Consider the following 16,656-nt stretch of genomic DNA (forward strand, 5'->3'; position numbering starts at 1 on the left):
GATGCCCACAAGAACTGATAGGAGAATCAACCTAGGATACATGTTTTTTTGTGGATGGGAAACAAAATTCCAAGGAAACCAACAGAAAATAATAAGATTGTGCAAACTTCACTCAAAGAACCCTGTTCGACCAGGAATAAGACCCTGAACATTCTTGCTGTGAGGTGTCTCTATGACTGTCTGAAATATTGCAAACATTGCTTAGAATACCTCGGGCAATTTCCAAAAAAATGTGGAAAATTTGTGCTAAAAGGTCCAACATGCAATGTAAACTTGACCTGAAACACAGTACAACTGGAATATAACAAATTAGTGGATTAGTGGGTGGACTTATTTTGTCCAATGAAAACACAATGATATTTAATTTAACTGAAACAAAATTTCTTATACAAAACAAACTCACACACAGGACAGGTTTGTTCCAGGTAATGTTTTCTCTGTTGACTCAAAGTAAAGGATATAGAGTAATTCCCCAAAATGGCAAACTGCTCCTTTAAACAAAGGCCAAGTGATTCACCAAACATCCCATAATGATTTCGACACTGATGCCACAGCCATATTAAAAGACGGGGATATCTTGTTTTGGGGTGAAACTCTTTAGAGGATTAGATGGATGTTATTAGAGAAGACTTCAGAAAGTCTGTTGGCAAAGCAGACGGACACACACACATACACACACAAGCCTGAGCAGATGTAGATGTACACACACATACACGCACACACACCCACAGCAGAGCCAACATGCAGTATACTTTTGTTTACTTGAAAGACAAAGACTACTCTGTCTTTGTTTAATACCAGTACGTGTGCATGTGTGTGAGACAAAGAAAGCAAGTGTGTCTAGATGATGTTAAGCGTGTGTATGTGTGTGTTGTTGATTACATCCATACAAAAGGTACGGCATGTCTTTTGCTGTATGTGTGTGTCTGTTTCCAATTAGCTCCGATGAGTTTCTGTGTCTTACCTCCGGACCCAACAGAGCTCAACATAAGAGTTACTTAACACACATATACACCCTCAGACTATTCCCATGAACCCACTGCTCTGTCTCCCGCTGTCTGGCAACACACAAACACACACACCAATCATACACGCAGTCTCCTGCTGCCTGCTTGTTTGGCTTGGATGGCCATGGGAAGGAAAGAGAGAGCAAGCACGCTGCTAAAAGAAACACAATACTTATTCTCCTATTATATTTCTATAATTGCTTCTAATGTACTTTTATTCTACAGAGGCTTGAAGGATACAACCTGAAAATGGGGGAAAAATTTTTTTAAAAAATCAGTGACGCGACATATGATATAAATACAACACTTGATGAAAACAAAAAGAGAAATTCAGTACATGATCCTGTGACGCAGCAAACCTACGTCACCTGGACAAGGTCAAGAGACAGAAAATACCCACTGGCTGCCTCCAGTGCCTTTGGCAGAGACACGCAGGGAGATAAATAGTGGAAGGTCTCTGCTTATTTACTATGGTCCGTAACATAGACCTTCTGCCCATCACTCAAGGCTCATAGGAGAAACACTGAAGTGGACCTAAGCAAAAGCATGAGTGTGTCAGAGTACAATACTTATCTTACAGTGATTATTGTACGCCTTGGTTGCATGTTTCCTTCCTTTGTGCAGCTTTACACAACAGTGGAACATTATTAATATCTGACGAATTCAAGATTATATAGCAAAGGCACAGAGTACATCTCTCAATGAAATGTTTTCTTTGATGGGACTCTAATCATTTTATTTCCATTGTGCTCACAAAGATGTGAAATTTTCAAGCAAAACCACACAATTTTGCAAACTGTGATTACTATAGTGCTGACCATGACATGTGTGATTTATTTAACAAAATGCAAACGAGCCAAACAACCCAGAGAGGTTTCCATCTTTTCCAGAATCAATTTAGCCAGACCTAGCTCCAGACCAGTGCTTAATTTTTCTTTTTTATTTAACCTTTATTTAACCAGATAGAGTCCCGCTGAGATCAAGATATCTTTGACAAGGGGTGACCTGGCTAAGAGGCCAGCAGCACACACCATGACAAAGGTTTAAAAAACAGGTAGCAACAATAAATTCAAACAAACAATAATTTAGTAATAACAGAAAAGTTTGACAGTATTTTTAAGTGCAATTTTTTACATTGTGTGCAAGTGCACATTTAGTTGAAAGCAATTTAAAAACACAGGTACTGTCCAATTGACTCTCGCTGTCTTGTCTGTGAGATCATGGAACTAAAAGCTTGGAGTGACATGAGCTCAGGTATTTTCATCTCCAACTGAAAGGTAGTTCAGGGTACCCCAGTTCAGTCCCGGTTCAGTCCTAACTCTGGATGCATACAAATATTATGTTTCACAACACCTTAAGGAATAATGGCTAGTAGTTCCTTATTCACTCCTAATTATAAGGTTAATTTTCACATTACTATTATCCATCCCCTCCCTGTCTAGTGAAAACTAGTTATTTCCAAACGTGTTGGTTTTGAATATTTGTGAAAATCTGATGCTCTTTTATGGGCTGAGAAAATTTTTCTTCTTAAGCCAAATAAACTCTTTAAAAACCCTCTTGGATTCACAAACTAAAGCTTAAAATAGGCCCATTTTTCAGAGTTTATTAAAAGTTGTCTTTTTAGTAGCACATGGACCTCATAGAACAGTGTCAGTACAAACACATGATGATCTTACAGACTGTGATACACTGCTGTAGATTAAACTACCTACAATATATATGAAGCTTGAGGTAAATCTTAATCATGTACAGGGTGGGGAAGCAAAATTTACAATATTTTGAGGTAGGGATTGAAAGACAGTGTATGACCAATTACTTTATTGAAAGTCATGAGAATTTATTTGCCACAAGAAAATTTACATTATAGAAAATGTTTTTATTCTATGTGTCCTCCTTTTTTCTCAATAACTGCCTTCACACGCTTCCTGAAACTTGCGCAAGTGTTCCTCAAATATTCGGGTGACAACTTCTCCCATTCTTCTTTAATAGTATCTTCCAGACTTTCTCGTAATAGTTTTGCTCATAGTCATTCTCTTCTTTCCATTATAAACAGTCTTTATGGACACTCCAACTATTTTTGAAATCTCCTTTGGTGTGACGAGTGCATTCAGCAAATCACACACTCTTTGACGTTTGCTTTCCTGATTACTCATATGGGCAAAAGTTTCTGAAAAGGTTTCAAAACAATTGACGTAGTGCCTGCTGAGAAAAAAACAACTAAATGTTCATTGTAAATTTTGCTTCCCCACCCTGTACAGCAGTAAAAAGCCATATCCAAATGAATGCAGCAGTAATATGAAACCAAAAACACCATATTTATATGTAACACTAAAACAGAAACTATTTTGCTGCACAAAGACTACTTTTAATAAAAAGTCAAAGCATGCATTAATGTTTGTGAGAAAATTTGAGTACATGTTCCTATGCCGTTCATCTTCTGTGAAAATCAATGTGTCCATATGTGAGCGAGCATGTTTGTTTTTACAGTCATCGGCAGGATCTCCAGCTATGAAGGATGCTGAGCTGCACAGCGGAGGGGAAAAGACGTCTCGGGGAAAACAAATGGACTCTGCTATCAAGCTGCTATCTAATAAATGTTTTCAACAGGGAAAGAAACGCGGCCAGATGCCCAAAATCAAAAGTCACATAGCGCACGTACACATCTCCCTCTGTTTTTCTGTCTGTACTCTACCCTACCTCTCCAATCAATCCATCTTTTTTTAGATTCATCTGTTATTTTTCCTTTTATGGCATCTTACCCCTCAAAAACGAACAAATTCAATAATACACTTGTGTCTTATTCAAAAGCACTGAAAAATAATAAAGTAACCTTTTTGTAGTGATACATCTTAAATGAAACCATGCTACAATATGCTAATTAATAGCCCTGAAAATTAATTGTGTATAAAAGTAAGTCACTTATCTAAGTGCTAATAGTACCTGCCACTATGGCTCACCTCAGCGTTTAGTTTGATTAAAGAATTAAAGCACAATAAAGTGTGAATGAAAATTCTGCTATTATAATTATAGAGACAGACAGATTATAAAAACACTTCACCAAAAAGGAAAGTCAAAGTCAAGACAACCAAGTGATCTTCCCTTCTAGGATCAGGACTGTCCATGAACTTGAAACACAAAGAGACACTAAGAAGAAAAAATGCAACAGAGACCTGATTCTCCATAAGGAAACAAGACAGGAAAGCTTTCAATTCATTGTTGGTACATCCTTGCATTCACCGGGCACATCCCTGACATGACAACCGGTAAACTCATCTATAGGAGGCAGGATTTTTGGTTATAAAATAATTAATGAGAAATTAATTGAGGGGGTGGGGTGGGGGGTATAAAATTGGTGTCTTCAAATTCCTGAATGTCATGGTGCAAACAGACACGTTTCTCTCCGCCATACACGCTTCAACAGCCTTGTTTCCGGTGATTGAGCCTGTGACTCTGGGAGCCGACACATCCCTGACGGCAGCAAGGGGCAGGACAGGAAGTGGCTGCAGACAGGAAAAGAGGAAGTAGGAAATAAAGGGGCGGGACGCTTCCCCCACTACCAATCTGGGACCAGAGACGTCCTCCCTTCCTGTGTGTGTCTGTGACAGACACAGATTTGTATTTACTTCAGTGGACAAGGAGGCGAAAAGCCAGAAATCAGTATGTGTGTGCGTTTGTGTACCTGTAATTAAGATTATCTGCACAGTAACAGAGGGAACAGGATACCAGTCACTGAATGTAGACCCAATTCAAGCAGTCAAAAAAAGAGGAAGATGAGGAATAATACTAGAACTCCAAGACCACACCATAAACTTAATGCTGCCTAATGAACCAAATGTAGAAAGAACTGAAGCATGAAAAATCCTAAATTAGCTAGAGTTTTCTGACGAGCACAGCTTAACAATTTGATGAAATGGCAGCGATGTACGCAAACCTCACAACCAGGTGGGCACATACTGGAAGGATTCACGGAGGGTGTCTCATATAGAGGCACTTATAGTTACCACACAAACAGGGTAGACACTCATCTACATGTCTACATTTTCATTTTTCATCAAAGGTGGAAGAGTTTGTTGAGCCATTTTACCTTAATATGTTAAGTGTCTTGGTGGGATATATTTTGTGATTTGGTGCTGCATACATAAAACTGATTTGAATTGAAGAAGGAATGCTAATCATGCAACATCTTTCACCTAAGAATTACAAATAGAGAAAGTCATTTTTGATGTCAAAGACACTACGTCTGCTCCCAGTCATTACATTCTTAAAATGTGATTGGGTTGTCTGAACATGATTTGATGATTTGAAGACTTGTTTAATATCTCTAAAAAAAACTATTACATTTATTGAAGCAAACAAATTTGTAAAACTCAACTAGAGGAAAGGATTTCTAAAGGTTGTGCTTATACTGACTTGTACTTCTGAAGTGGACAAGTGTCCTCATCTTGTATTAAAGCATCACAACTCTTCTGGCATCAACGTGCTGAACGCAGTCTGATGGCTGGTTGGGCCTGAAGGCTTTGTCGAAGTGGACATATCGGCGGTAGACAAATCACGTACTACTAGTACATCATCATGCACTCTAGTCAAATGGAAGCAGACATCATCAGGATATAAAATATCAGTCAGATAAAACAGAACAACACAGACACAATTATTCATTCTGCTCTATTTTAAGACATTTTTAGATTGAATTAAGAACATTTATGTATTTCCTTGGCAAACAGTGAAGGGGAGACCGGAAAGAGAAAGGTGACAGAGGGAGGGCAAAGTACAATATGTGTCAAGTATATATACAGGCTGTATGTGTTCTCCTGCTGACGCAGCACAGGAAGTTTGCATCTGTGGTTTGTTTTTAATAGGAGCACCACGGGTGAGAGGAACTCACCCGGTGGAAAATGTGAGAAGACGAGGAGGTGGAGGTGCAGGTTAAATTATTAAGAACAGGTAGATGGACAGCGAAACTGTTCATCAAACACTTCTCTATTAAACATCACCACTGGATTGTGGCACACTGACTAGACCATAGGTTAGATAACATTTATGGTTGAGTAACATTACATTCAGTTTTCACTACACTTTGTGTTTGTACATTTTCTGATGCTGCCAGATGATGTAGGTAATATAATCCATAATTTCAACTAAATGTTGTATGCTATTAAAGGTTTCTCTCATTAAGAAGGCATATCAGTGAGCCTATTTACATGACCATAAAAGTCCGATACCTGGGAGTAACCGGATAATTGTAATAATCAGATCTCACGCATTTACATGCAGTATATGAGATAATTGAAAAACCCTGGCTTAGGCGCTCCAGTCTATTATAAGATTTCTTTCAGAATAAATGTATGTAGTGATACTAGACTTAAACTTCCTGTTGTCTTCTGCTCATGTTTGACTACATAAATTTCATTCTCTACGATTTTAATTGTGTTCACAAATGTGCAGACGTAAAGAATGAACTAAATCCAATTCATCTGTATACATGCAGGAAAACATCAGAGTATTGGAGAGAAATCCAGGTGTGTTAATCCAGTTTTTCATATTCAGATTACAGCTGTTATCCGATAAAGCATATCAGATTATCCTGTTTACATGGTCACTTACATAATCTGACAACTCCAGAAATCGGATAATGATCAGAGTATTGGTGTGGGCTTACTGTTCGTTTTTTAATGTAAGTAATATCTCATGTAAAACTGGGTAGGACATCAGAATTCTAAAACTGTTACCACAGTCAGCATTTTTTGATTGACAGAGAGGATGAAGAAGATGGTGTTAAGGGCACATAGTGAGAATAGCACAAATTTATGGAACCTAAACTTGTCAATTCTGACATAGGTGATTTCCCTACATGGTACTAAATCACACAGATCACCTTTTTGCACAGTCGTATCAGATTTCGAAAAACCTTTATGCCACTTTGTATTGACATTCATTATATTTGTGCACTGACATGAGTGACTACCATAGTGAGGTGGATGACAGTTCTGTACGAGTAAAACTTGAAGCTGCTTATCGTAACCAGGCCGTGCTGGACGCGTCCACAAAAGAACGTGGCTGCAGTGGGAGAGAACTATGATGACCCACACAATCCTCCATACAGATGTACTGCTCTATAATAAGTCATAATTAACAACTGGCTCTCTTTCTCCTCATCCCTGTTCTAATTATCCCTCAAATTCCCTGGCGTGTACAGAAAACTAAGTCATAAATGAAGCTGTGGACTCAGTGACCTTTGGGTCAGTCAGTCAGTACTGGGTGACCCAAACCTTCCACTCCACACTGAGATCTCTTTGCCACAATTGGACCTTAGCCTCTTGAGGCTAGACTAAATGTGATTTTAAATGTTATTTATTTGCTTTTTCATACTGTTGAACAAAATGTTGGTTTGTTCTTGTCTGCACAAAAATTTGCCTCTTGGGGATAATTTCATTTCTTGATCTACTTCAGTAGCATGTGTGACCAGATTAAAAAAAACAAAAACACACGCACACACAAAAAACGACCAAACAAAAAACTGGATTCTAGCAATAAATCTGAGTTGAGCGCTAAAGGTTGAAGGGTGACCACATGATTACTGTGGTGTACCACATGCAGAAGATAAATAAAGCCAGTGAATGGGTCTCAGAAAGACAAATGGCAAATTTGACAACCAGAGTAGGATGTTCCCATTTAATCTGACCTCAGAAGATCAGTTAGTTTCCTTCTCATAACATTAGATAACAACCTCTTTAAATTCTGAACTAGGAAGAGATAGGATTCAGAACCCATATGAAGCAATCCCAGATGTAAGATGAAATAAAAATTGTCCACAAAGACAATCCAGTGGAAATCTAATCAGTGACACTCACACCTGACCTCTGCAGTTATTTTCAGCAGCTCCTGTATTGTTGCCCTCTGATTCACACACAGATTGGCTCCACTGCTATCACACAATATGGGGAGGTCACTGAGGATTAGCTGCCCACTAAACAGACAATACAAGTCAACATGGAGGGTTAATGACATTCAACCTGGCAGCTCAAATCCTGCTCTGAACCACAAAAAGCACCTTTACTGGTGTTATCATAAGATACTGGAGTATAATAAGAGTGACAGGCAAAGGGCTATTGTTTGGGTTATCTGCAGTGTAATATTTTGTCTGGTAATCAGCGAATATTATGACGCTATTGTTGATGTGACTGGCCCACACTGTCAAATGTTTGTGTTCTTTAGACTACTATTTTTAATAATTTGTACATGCCAAAAACATGAAATACTAACTCTCATGGGTACTGAGGAAAAAGATAAGACTGGATTCATGAAAAATAAGTACAATCTGAGCCTAGTGTCAAAATGCAACTGTTTGAAGAGTCTGGTTGTTTTCTAGGGGATAAAACTACGATGCTGATAGCTTATTATCTCAGTTTGACAGACATTTATCAGTCAGAAAATGTGAAGCTCAGCTTTAATTTATTCAAGAGAAAAAAGAGAAAAGAAAACACTTATGTTTGTACGACTTCTTGGCTGACAATTTGTCATAAGAGTAAGAGCTGTTTCCTCTTAATCATAAGGCTGAAATAGAAAAACTTACGAAACAAGCCCGTACATGATATAACTGTAATGAATGTGTGTATTCATGGATTTTTTTTTTTCCTACAGTAGAGCAAAAGGGTGAACACACTCACACAGACACACACAGAGGGGTACAAAGGTAGTTTTTGTTCCCAGTGTCGCTGGAACTTCAGCTTTGCTTGGTCATCATGGATAAATGCCCCTCTTATCGAGCACAACGGGCACAGACACACAGACACACACATACACACACACCTCTGTAGTTGTACACTGCTACCACCTAAGCAGCAAGTAAGCATTAATAAAACCTAAACTGTAATAATGACACAATGTGTATCATGATGTTCAAATTGAGCATTTTTAGAATCAAATTGTGCTTTTTGGGAAAAAAGATCTGTGTGCGTGCGCGTATGTGGGTCTTTTCATCTTCATCATCTGTGGCAGCTGCCCCGCTCTGATAGTTGCTTTGTTTTCAGTGAGTGCTCCTTAATGAGGTCAAAGGTCATGTAAGGCCACTGGAAGCTGACGAGGAGAAACAAGAGGTACCTTCATCATGGCCAGCACACGCACATGTGCACACGCGCACACACACACACACACACACACACACACACACACACACACACGGGTACTCACAGCTATTCATTACATTTGACCAAGACAAGGTCCAAAAATCAGTTACTGGAGAAAGAGACTCTTTGTGTGTATGTCCGAGACAGATAGGTCAACTTATTTCTGTTTGGTGAGAGGATGACTATTTGATTTATTCGTTATAATGAGAAGATGAGTGTAAGTGGTCACACATCTCTACTTTGACAAACAGAAGTTACAGGGAGATGGAGAATGTTACAACTCAGACAACTGTTAGATGAACTCTATAACCTGATTTCTTTGTAAAACTAGATTTAAATAGCTAAAATTGTGAATGATGTGCTTAATAATAAGATTTAAGTGGCAGCCTTGTGAAGTTTTGGAATTTAAGAGGAAACTAGAAAATAAAAATTCCAACTTTGTCAATTCCATTTCTCTGACAGCTACACAACAAACTTATGGATCTCCAGTGCTGGAAACTTGTAACAAGGAGCCACAACCATGACAAAGAATCAAATAAAGATGACAACAGTGATACTTGTCTGTGTAATAATCATTTCAGACAAGGGTTGAAGTAAGTGAAATATGCTGAAACATCTTTCAACACCACTCACAAATTTCAGCTTGTTCAAGTTTTCAGTGTTTGGATTCAGAGACAAAACAATATTTGGCCTGATGTTGAAAACTTTTTTTTTGGTCTATTGTTTTTTTCCATCTCAAAAAGAAAACTGATCAGGAATCAGTAAAACATTTTGGACTGGAAAGGCACTGGTATCAATAAAATCTTATCAATTCCAGTCTCTACAGCTTATGCCTGATGTCTTATTTCATTAAAAATAAAAAATATTGTTAACCTCATAGCATAACTGCCTAAGTCATAATTATATATTTGTATATCTGTATAACTTTACTCACCTAACACTGCTGCTTCATTTTATGCAGAAATCACAATTTGGCCAAAAATATGACTTAGGCTATGAGGCTAAAAATATAGTTTTGTAATGCATAAACAAATCTAAAATTTTCATTTTATCAATTCTTCCCATTTTCTGCTATACTAAAATATATAGTATGTCTTGAGTTATTAGTGGACCAATTTGTTTTTAAAGCCATTAAAGGTTCACTAGTCAAAGAGGCTTACACTGTTGGGGGCCAACAGCAAGGCTATATCAAGAGATAAGAAATCTAACCAAATCTCTCCTAGTTATCACGTTCACACAAAGGATAACTGGCGCTGGCAGATCCGGCAGATCCTGCGTAAAACCATTATATCCCCAAAATTTGATTTCAGTGATATAATAAAGCCAGTGTAAGTCTGCACAATCTCTCTTCCATTTGGGCTTGACATCAACTTAGTGTTAAGGTTTAATGTGGTAAATTTTATAAAACAACCCAAAATACAACCCAAAGATCTCAGTCATATTGTTAGCCTCATAGCGTAATAGCCTCAGTCATATTTTTTGGCCAAATTGAGATATCTGCATAACGTTACTCTCCTAACACTACTGATTCATTTTTCATCACTGGCTATAACCTGAAAAAAAAAAAGACTTAGGCAGTTATGCTATGAGGCTAATGATATGCAAACTTTGAAGATGCAAAAGTGTTTGTGCCAAAATATCCAAAAGCAACTTCAACATGATAGTGAAGAAAAAGCATTGTGTTCCACGACTAAATACAGACTTTATGTGGACTTTGAACTCTAAGGTCACGGCTCTAATTTGCTGCAATGTAGCAAACCTTTTTTATACTCTTAAACAGATTTAATACATATTCCTGCCAAACAAGACATAAAGACAGGAGTCTGTTTGATAAGTAAGACAGAGAGGAACTGTCAACACTACTACCATTTTTTTTGCACGCGCGCGCACACACACACACACACACACACGGTCGAGTCACCTGTTGAAAAACCCCTTTATTGAGAAGCAGGCGGCCATCTTTGATTAGATGGAGTGACTCAGCAGACAGTGAACACAGGGGGTGTGCTTGTGTTTTCATGTGTGTGCGTCTGTGAACGCTACAATGAATGAGCGCATTTGTGTTCATGTGGGAATATGGAAATATGTGTGACTGTAGCTGTAAGACTGTGTGTGTGTTGTCGTACCTTGTGGTCTGGTATCTCAGAGGAAAGAGTCTTTCCCAGCACCGTCGCCGTCAGGTAGGTCCAACAGCGAGCTGTGTTGGCCAGATTGTAACCTCCTGGTGAGAGGAACACAAAGACACAGACATGCAGCAAGAGTAAATCTTTTTGTTTAGATACATCCTGGATTTGACACCCAAAACTTTAATATGCGACTGTGCAAAAATTTATCATTAACTTAACTTGTCACTTGGATTGAGTCAAGATAACAACATTTTTGCACTTTTGAAATAAGCTACATCCACATTATGCATCCACTGAACTGTGAGCATGATCATTTTCATCTGAAAAAGTTTGGCCGACTACCAGATATACACTTTGCCTTTGCGTCCTCCATGATCGAAGCTTTAATAAATTTAAAACATGTATTAAATGTAATACAGAGCTTTATTAAGTATTGCAATACTTATTGTTTATTGACAACTCATACGCGTGTTATGATTTTTAGTCTCATTGGCTGCTACTTGGATTGTAGTTTCTCTTTACTGAAACTTAGATTTTTGACTATTTTTGTTTAAAAAAAAAAAAAAAAAACCAAAACTTTACTTTTGCGATTATGTTACTTCCCTATAATTTCAATTGACTCTTGTGGAGTAAAATACCCAAAAGGTTTTCAGGGCCTTGTTTTACAAAGCAGGTTAAGTTTAATCTCAGTTTGTTAACCCTGAAATGGGGTAACCTTTGGGATTTCAGTTCAGTGAAAGCAGGTTTAGTTTATCTCCGAGTCAGTTACTGCAGCAACTTACTAAAGTGAAGGTAGCTTTGTTGGTAGGCTTTCGCTATATGTCCCCTCCTTCTGCTGTCTGAAGGAGCTGTGTGATTGGCTGCCTCATTTCCTCACTCAGAGTCGAAATGAAAGTGCATATCTAAACCACAAATGCATCCATTATCCTCATATTCACGAGACTTAAATGTCATATGGCTTTTTTAGTCTGTTTTATTTTTTAGTTAGTTTTTTTTCCTAAGTTACTACCAATGTAAATGTTCTGCAGTGATTAATATAAACCACAATTTCTGCCTTCATGTTCACAAATTACTCATCACTGATTCACTCTCAGCTAAGAATGAAATCTGTATATTTTCATTTTGCAAATGGATTTTCCCCCCTATCATATTCAAGTGGAATCAAGTGGATTTGTTTACATTGAATTATCATGGCAACACTGTTATTTGACAACATGTTGCCATGGTGAATCATCATTGTTATCGTAACTCCAATGATAATGGCTTTTTTCATTCAGCAGACACACTCTTACTTACACGTACTTGACTTAAACCTACTCAGAGTTGGCTGAACTAGCTCCGATCTGCTGTTCTGAAACCAAAAACTCAGGTTCACATCTCAGTGTTAAGTAACTCAGTTCAGGTTTAGACTTTAGGTTTGATGAACCTGCTTCCTGGAACAGGGCCCGGGAAATGACGTGACCACCTAAGTCAAGATAGCAAATCAGCTTCTCATTCCACATGAAATGGTTAAGAGGACATAACATATATAAAAGAGACACATTTCCCAGAAAGGGCTTATTTGCATTAGTGAATTTCATCTGTATTTGTTTTCACAGGCAGTAGCATTGCTGATTTTGGTTCACAAAGCACTGGGAACAAGTGGATGTTTAGGATTTGTGTTAAAACTGGTGGTCAACTAAATGTTAGCCGACTAGTTTCACTTACTTAACATTAACCTACATCCATACCAGAAATCTAAGCATTCTAGTATGGTTAATTCCACATTTATCAGATCTTACACTTGAGGTTGTATAGAACTATAAATGATGGAAGTGAACCTTTTAACATAATTAAAGAAATAAAGTTAAAAGATTTAAAGAGTAAATTTTAAATAAGCTATGTTTTACTTTTGTTTGAAGAGATTTTTCCACCAGTTATTTTGACCTTAACTTAACACAGTTTCACCTCACAGCGCTTTAGTAAAATAATGTAGAACTCTTTAGACATCTGTTTCATATGTATTCACCCCTAAGAATGTTTTTTGAGTGCCTGTTTAAAGCATCTTCAAATTTGGCAAACTTAGCACAGATGTAGTAAAAAAAAAAAAAAAAAAAACTGGATGAAAAAAAACCAAAACAAAACAAAACAAAACAAAAGCAAAGTTAGAACAGTTATCCTCTCTGCAAAGACAAATTGAAAAAGTCAGTGGTGAAGAGGGTGGATTTGAGTTGAATCAAGGGAATGACAGCAACCAAGAAAGAGAGGAGGATATACCAAAAAGAAAGTATGTAGGACAGAGAGAGGGAGGGAGAGAAAGGAAGAGAGGTGGGATTGTAGTTGAGTAAAATGGCTTCATTGTGTCGTATAATTAGTAGCTATCATCTGGCCAAGGGCTGAAGGGTCTGGAACAGAGTACGGTGTGTGTGTGTAGATAGACCTTTGTGTGTGTGTAATTGTGCACTAGTGAGTGAATAAGTGAGATTCAAAGCAAACACAAACACACACATTTTCTGCCTTTCAATGGGAGTATTTTATCTACCATGTGCATCTATGCTTATGTACAAACAGACACATAATTCACAGGTGCATATACATTAACACTGACAAACACACACAAACAGAGTATTGGACAGAATAACAAACACACAACATACCTCCGCCCAGCAGCAGTGTAGGTAGCTGCCATTGCAGGACATAGTGCAGACACTTGCCCACCCCCACTGGGGTCATGTTAAAGGAGCACATGGGGTCGCCCGCCATCGTGTCAGCACCCAGCTGCATCACCACCGCCTCCGGGTTGAACTGCGCCCGCACTTCCTGCATCACACTGCAAAACAAAACAGCAGGAATAATACTGCTGATGACTGTCAAACTAACTGGTGCTAACACTCATTGTCAATCTTTTCCTCATGTTTAATATGGAATAAAACATTCATCTGGAAACTTCTAATGTCTGAAGGATAATTCCTACTTGAGTGTCCTTGAGCAAGTTACTGTAGCCCTGACATTCTTTCCAGTAGCCTGCAAACACATCCTCCTAGTATGAGTTATCAAAATAGATAAGGGGAAAAAAGTATTTCTTCATAGAACAGTTGACTGAACGATACAAAACCTCCCAAGGGCCTCCCATTATGTATGAGCTGTCATGGACTCCTTAACACATCTGTGTGTGTGAGTGTGTACCTGGTAAAAAGCTGGTAGTATCTGTCATCCTTGATGCCATCCTCTAGTGGGACGTTGACAGCATACCAGCGACCCTTGCCAAGCCCTGTATCACGCAGATCACCTGTACCTGTACAAATAAATACAGACTTGTTTTAGACAGGGTCAGAGTACACACAACATGGTCCAAAAGCTTCCCAGGCTCTAATATTTTGCCTTAAGCTTTGATTTACAGCACACATTCAACCCTCATCATGGAAAACACGTGAAGAAATGAATATGATGCAGCTGTTAAGTTAAAAGCAATCAATCTGAGGCTGTTCAACTCCAATACTGAAGAAGATGACTTCAGTGGTTTCAATGCGCAGAAGGAAGATGAAGATAGCGATCAATGACTTTTCTGGGTTTTGTAAGCAGGCATGTTACTGCCATTTTACTGCGGTGTTACAGGCACTGTTTGGAGAAAAGCAGTTAAGGTATGTAAATAAATATTTAAATAATCTTTCTGTTTACCATCTTTCTGTGTAAATATCTCATGTTACAACATGGACACCTGCGGCTTTTAGTCAGGTGCGGCCTATATATGTACAAATATTTTTTTCTTTTAAAATTTGATGGGTGCGGCTTATATTCAGGTGTGCTCTATAGTCCGGAAAATACGGTAATATCTACAGCCGTGCACATGCTGATCATGTCACAGGTTGGATAGGGTGATGCATCCAACGCTCTGGAACAGGGTCAGTCTGGACTCAGACCACATGTGTCATAATCTGTCTATCAAACTGGTTGTTTAAGAAATAAGACGCAAGTGCATCAGTTAGGAATAAAGAAAAATAACACAATCACTGGACTAATTATCCAATGGAAGGATCTTAACTATTTGCTAAGTTAAATCCAGAATTTTTTGGCCAGGCCATTTATGTTGTATTACTGATAGTTTATCCAAAATGTGAATTATTCAGACCAAAATTTAATGACAAGTAGAAACTACATGCAATGCAGCAGTCTGCAATGTGATTACGGCAGGTTGGTGGTGTATTGTTTCCATAGAAACAACCATCTTTACGTTCCTTTGGGCTGCTGGATATAACTTACGACATAATAAAATATGAATGAGAAACCTGATAAAACAAAATAATACTGATAAAACAGCAAAAACATTAAATCTCAGTCAATAATTTGAAGCATTCACTTCAACAGCCATATAGAGAGTACAGTCAAGTATGTTATTCCTTATTATTTATGGGCTGATGACCCTTACAGTGTTATCATCAGCCGTTCCCCTGGTGATATGGTGTTGACAGTCTGTGTTTTCTCTGCTAATTAGAAGTGACTCAACTGCCTTACATGACCAAACTGTCCCAATAACAGATAAGGAGAGAAACCAACAAAACAGCACAGATCTTGTCTAAAGTTCCTAGCTTGAATTTCATTAGTGCCCTACAAGCCGATTGGCTCTTGAAACAGCTGATGTGCCGAAAGTTCTAAGCCTTCCACTGGCAACTTGACAATCCACGTCTCAGACAACAGCATCATCAGCCTTGAGATCCCATGTCTGCAACTTCACCCTGCAACGTCCTAAAACTCTCTGACGTTGTCATGAATCTGTGGTTTGAACTGGGTTTTAACATCAACTTTGAAGGACCTGGGAAGAATCCAGGGGAGAACTTGTGCAGAGAGACTGTCATGACTTTGGAGGTGAAGCTGAAGGCGTCCTCCACACCTGCAGAGAAAAGTGAAAGAGTTTAGAACCCGTCCAATTATTTTTATGGTTGTAGATCTGAGACAGCTGTTTGTGCGCAGTACCGTCTCCGTGATGCAGGTCAACGTCCACGTAAAGGACTCTCTCGTATTTCTCTCTCAGTTTGAGGATTCCTAACACAGCATCATTCACATAACAGAAACCTGACGCCTCATCCCTGCAGGACAGAGAGGGAATCAGCTTTAATTCAAGCACCCCCACAAGGCTGAGCAGCATATGTGAGGAGGATAGCTGACAGCTCCATTTAAAACACTGTGTTTATGCATTAAAGAGGTTGTCTTACTTCTTTGCGTGGTGCCATCCTCCAGCCCAGTTGATGGCCACTTCACAGTTTTGGTCCAGGAGGGACTGGGCTGCTGTCAGTGTAGCGCCCCCCACTGCTGCTGCATAGTCAAATATCCCTTCCACTATAGGACAGTCATAACCTTAAGGAAGTACAGAAAGGGTTGCACATGATAAGTATGGCATAAAATGTATGAAATACTTTGGTT

The 16,656-nt window shown here is 38.5% G+C and overlaps 1 protein-coding gene across 2 annotated transcripts in view; it reads right to left on the reverse strand.

Annotated features, from left to right (window-relative positions):
• hdac8 (histone deacetylase 8) overlaps window positions 1–16,656 on the reverse strand; it is a 45,416-nt gene that overhangs the window by 22,447 nt on the left and 6,313 nt on the right. For both annotated transcript variants that reach the window (XM_030162666.1, XM_030162667.1), the window contains exons 4-9: window positions 16,449–16,590; window positions 16,210–16,322; window positions 16,049–16,126; window positions 14,425–14,533; window positions 13,896–14,068; window positions 11,260–11,354 (exon numbers count right to left, since the gene is read on the reverse strand). In XM_030162666.1, coding sequence (XP_030018526.1) covers window positions 11,260–11,354; window positions 13,896–14,068; window positions 14,425–14,533; window positions 16,049–16,126; window positions 16,210–16,322; window positions 16,449–16,590 — 710 coding nt within the window. The remainder of the gene's footprint in view (window positions 1–11,259; window positions 11,355–13,895; window positions 14,069–14,424; window positions 14,534–16,048; window positions 16,127–16,209; window positions 16,323–16,448; window positions 16,591–16,656) is intronic.

This window comes from Sphaeramia orbicularis, chromosome 18, assembly GCF_902148855.1.
Source record: "Sphaeramia orbicularis chromosome 18, fSphaOr1.1, whole genome shotgun sequence".
In the NCBI taxonomy this organism is placed as follows: Eukaryota; Metazoa; Chordata; class Actinopteri; order Kurtiformes; family Apogonidae; genus Sphaeramia; species Sphaeramia orbicularis.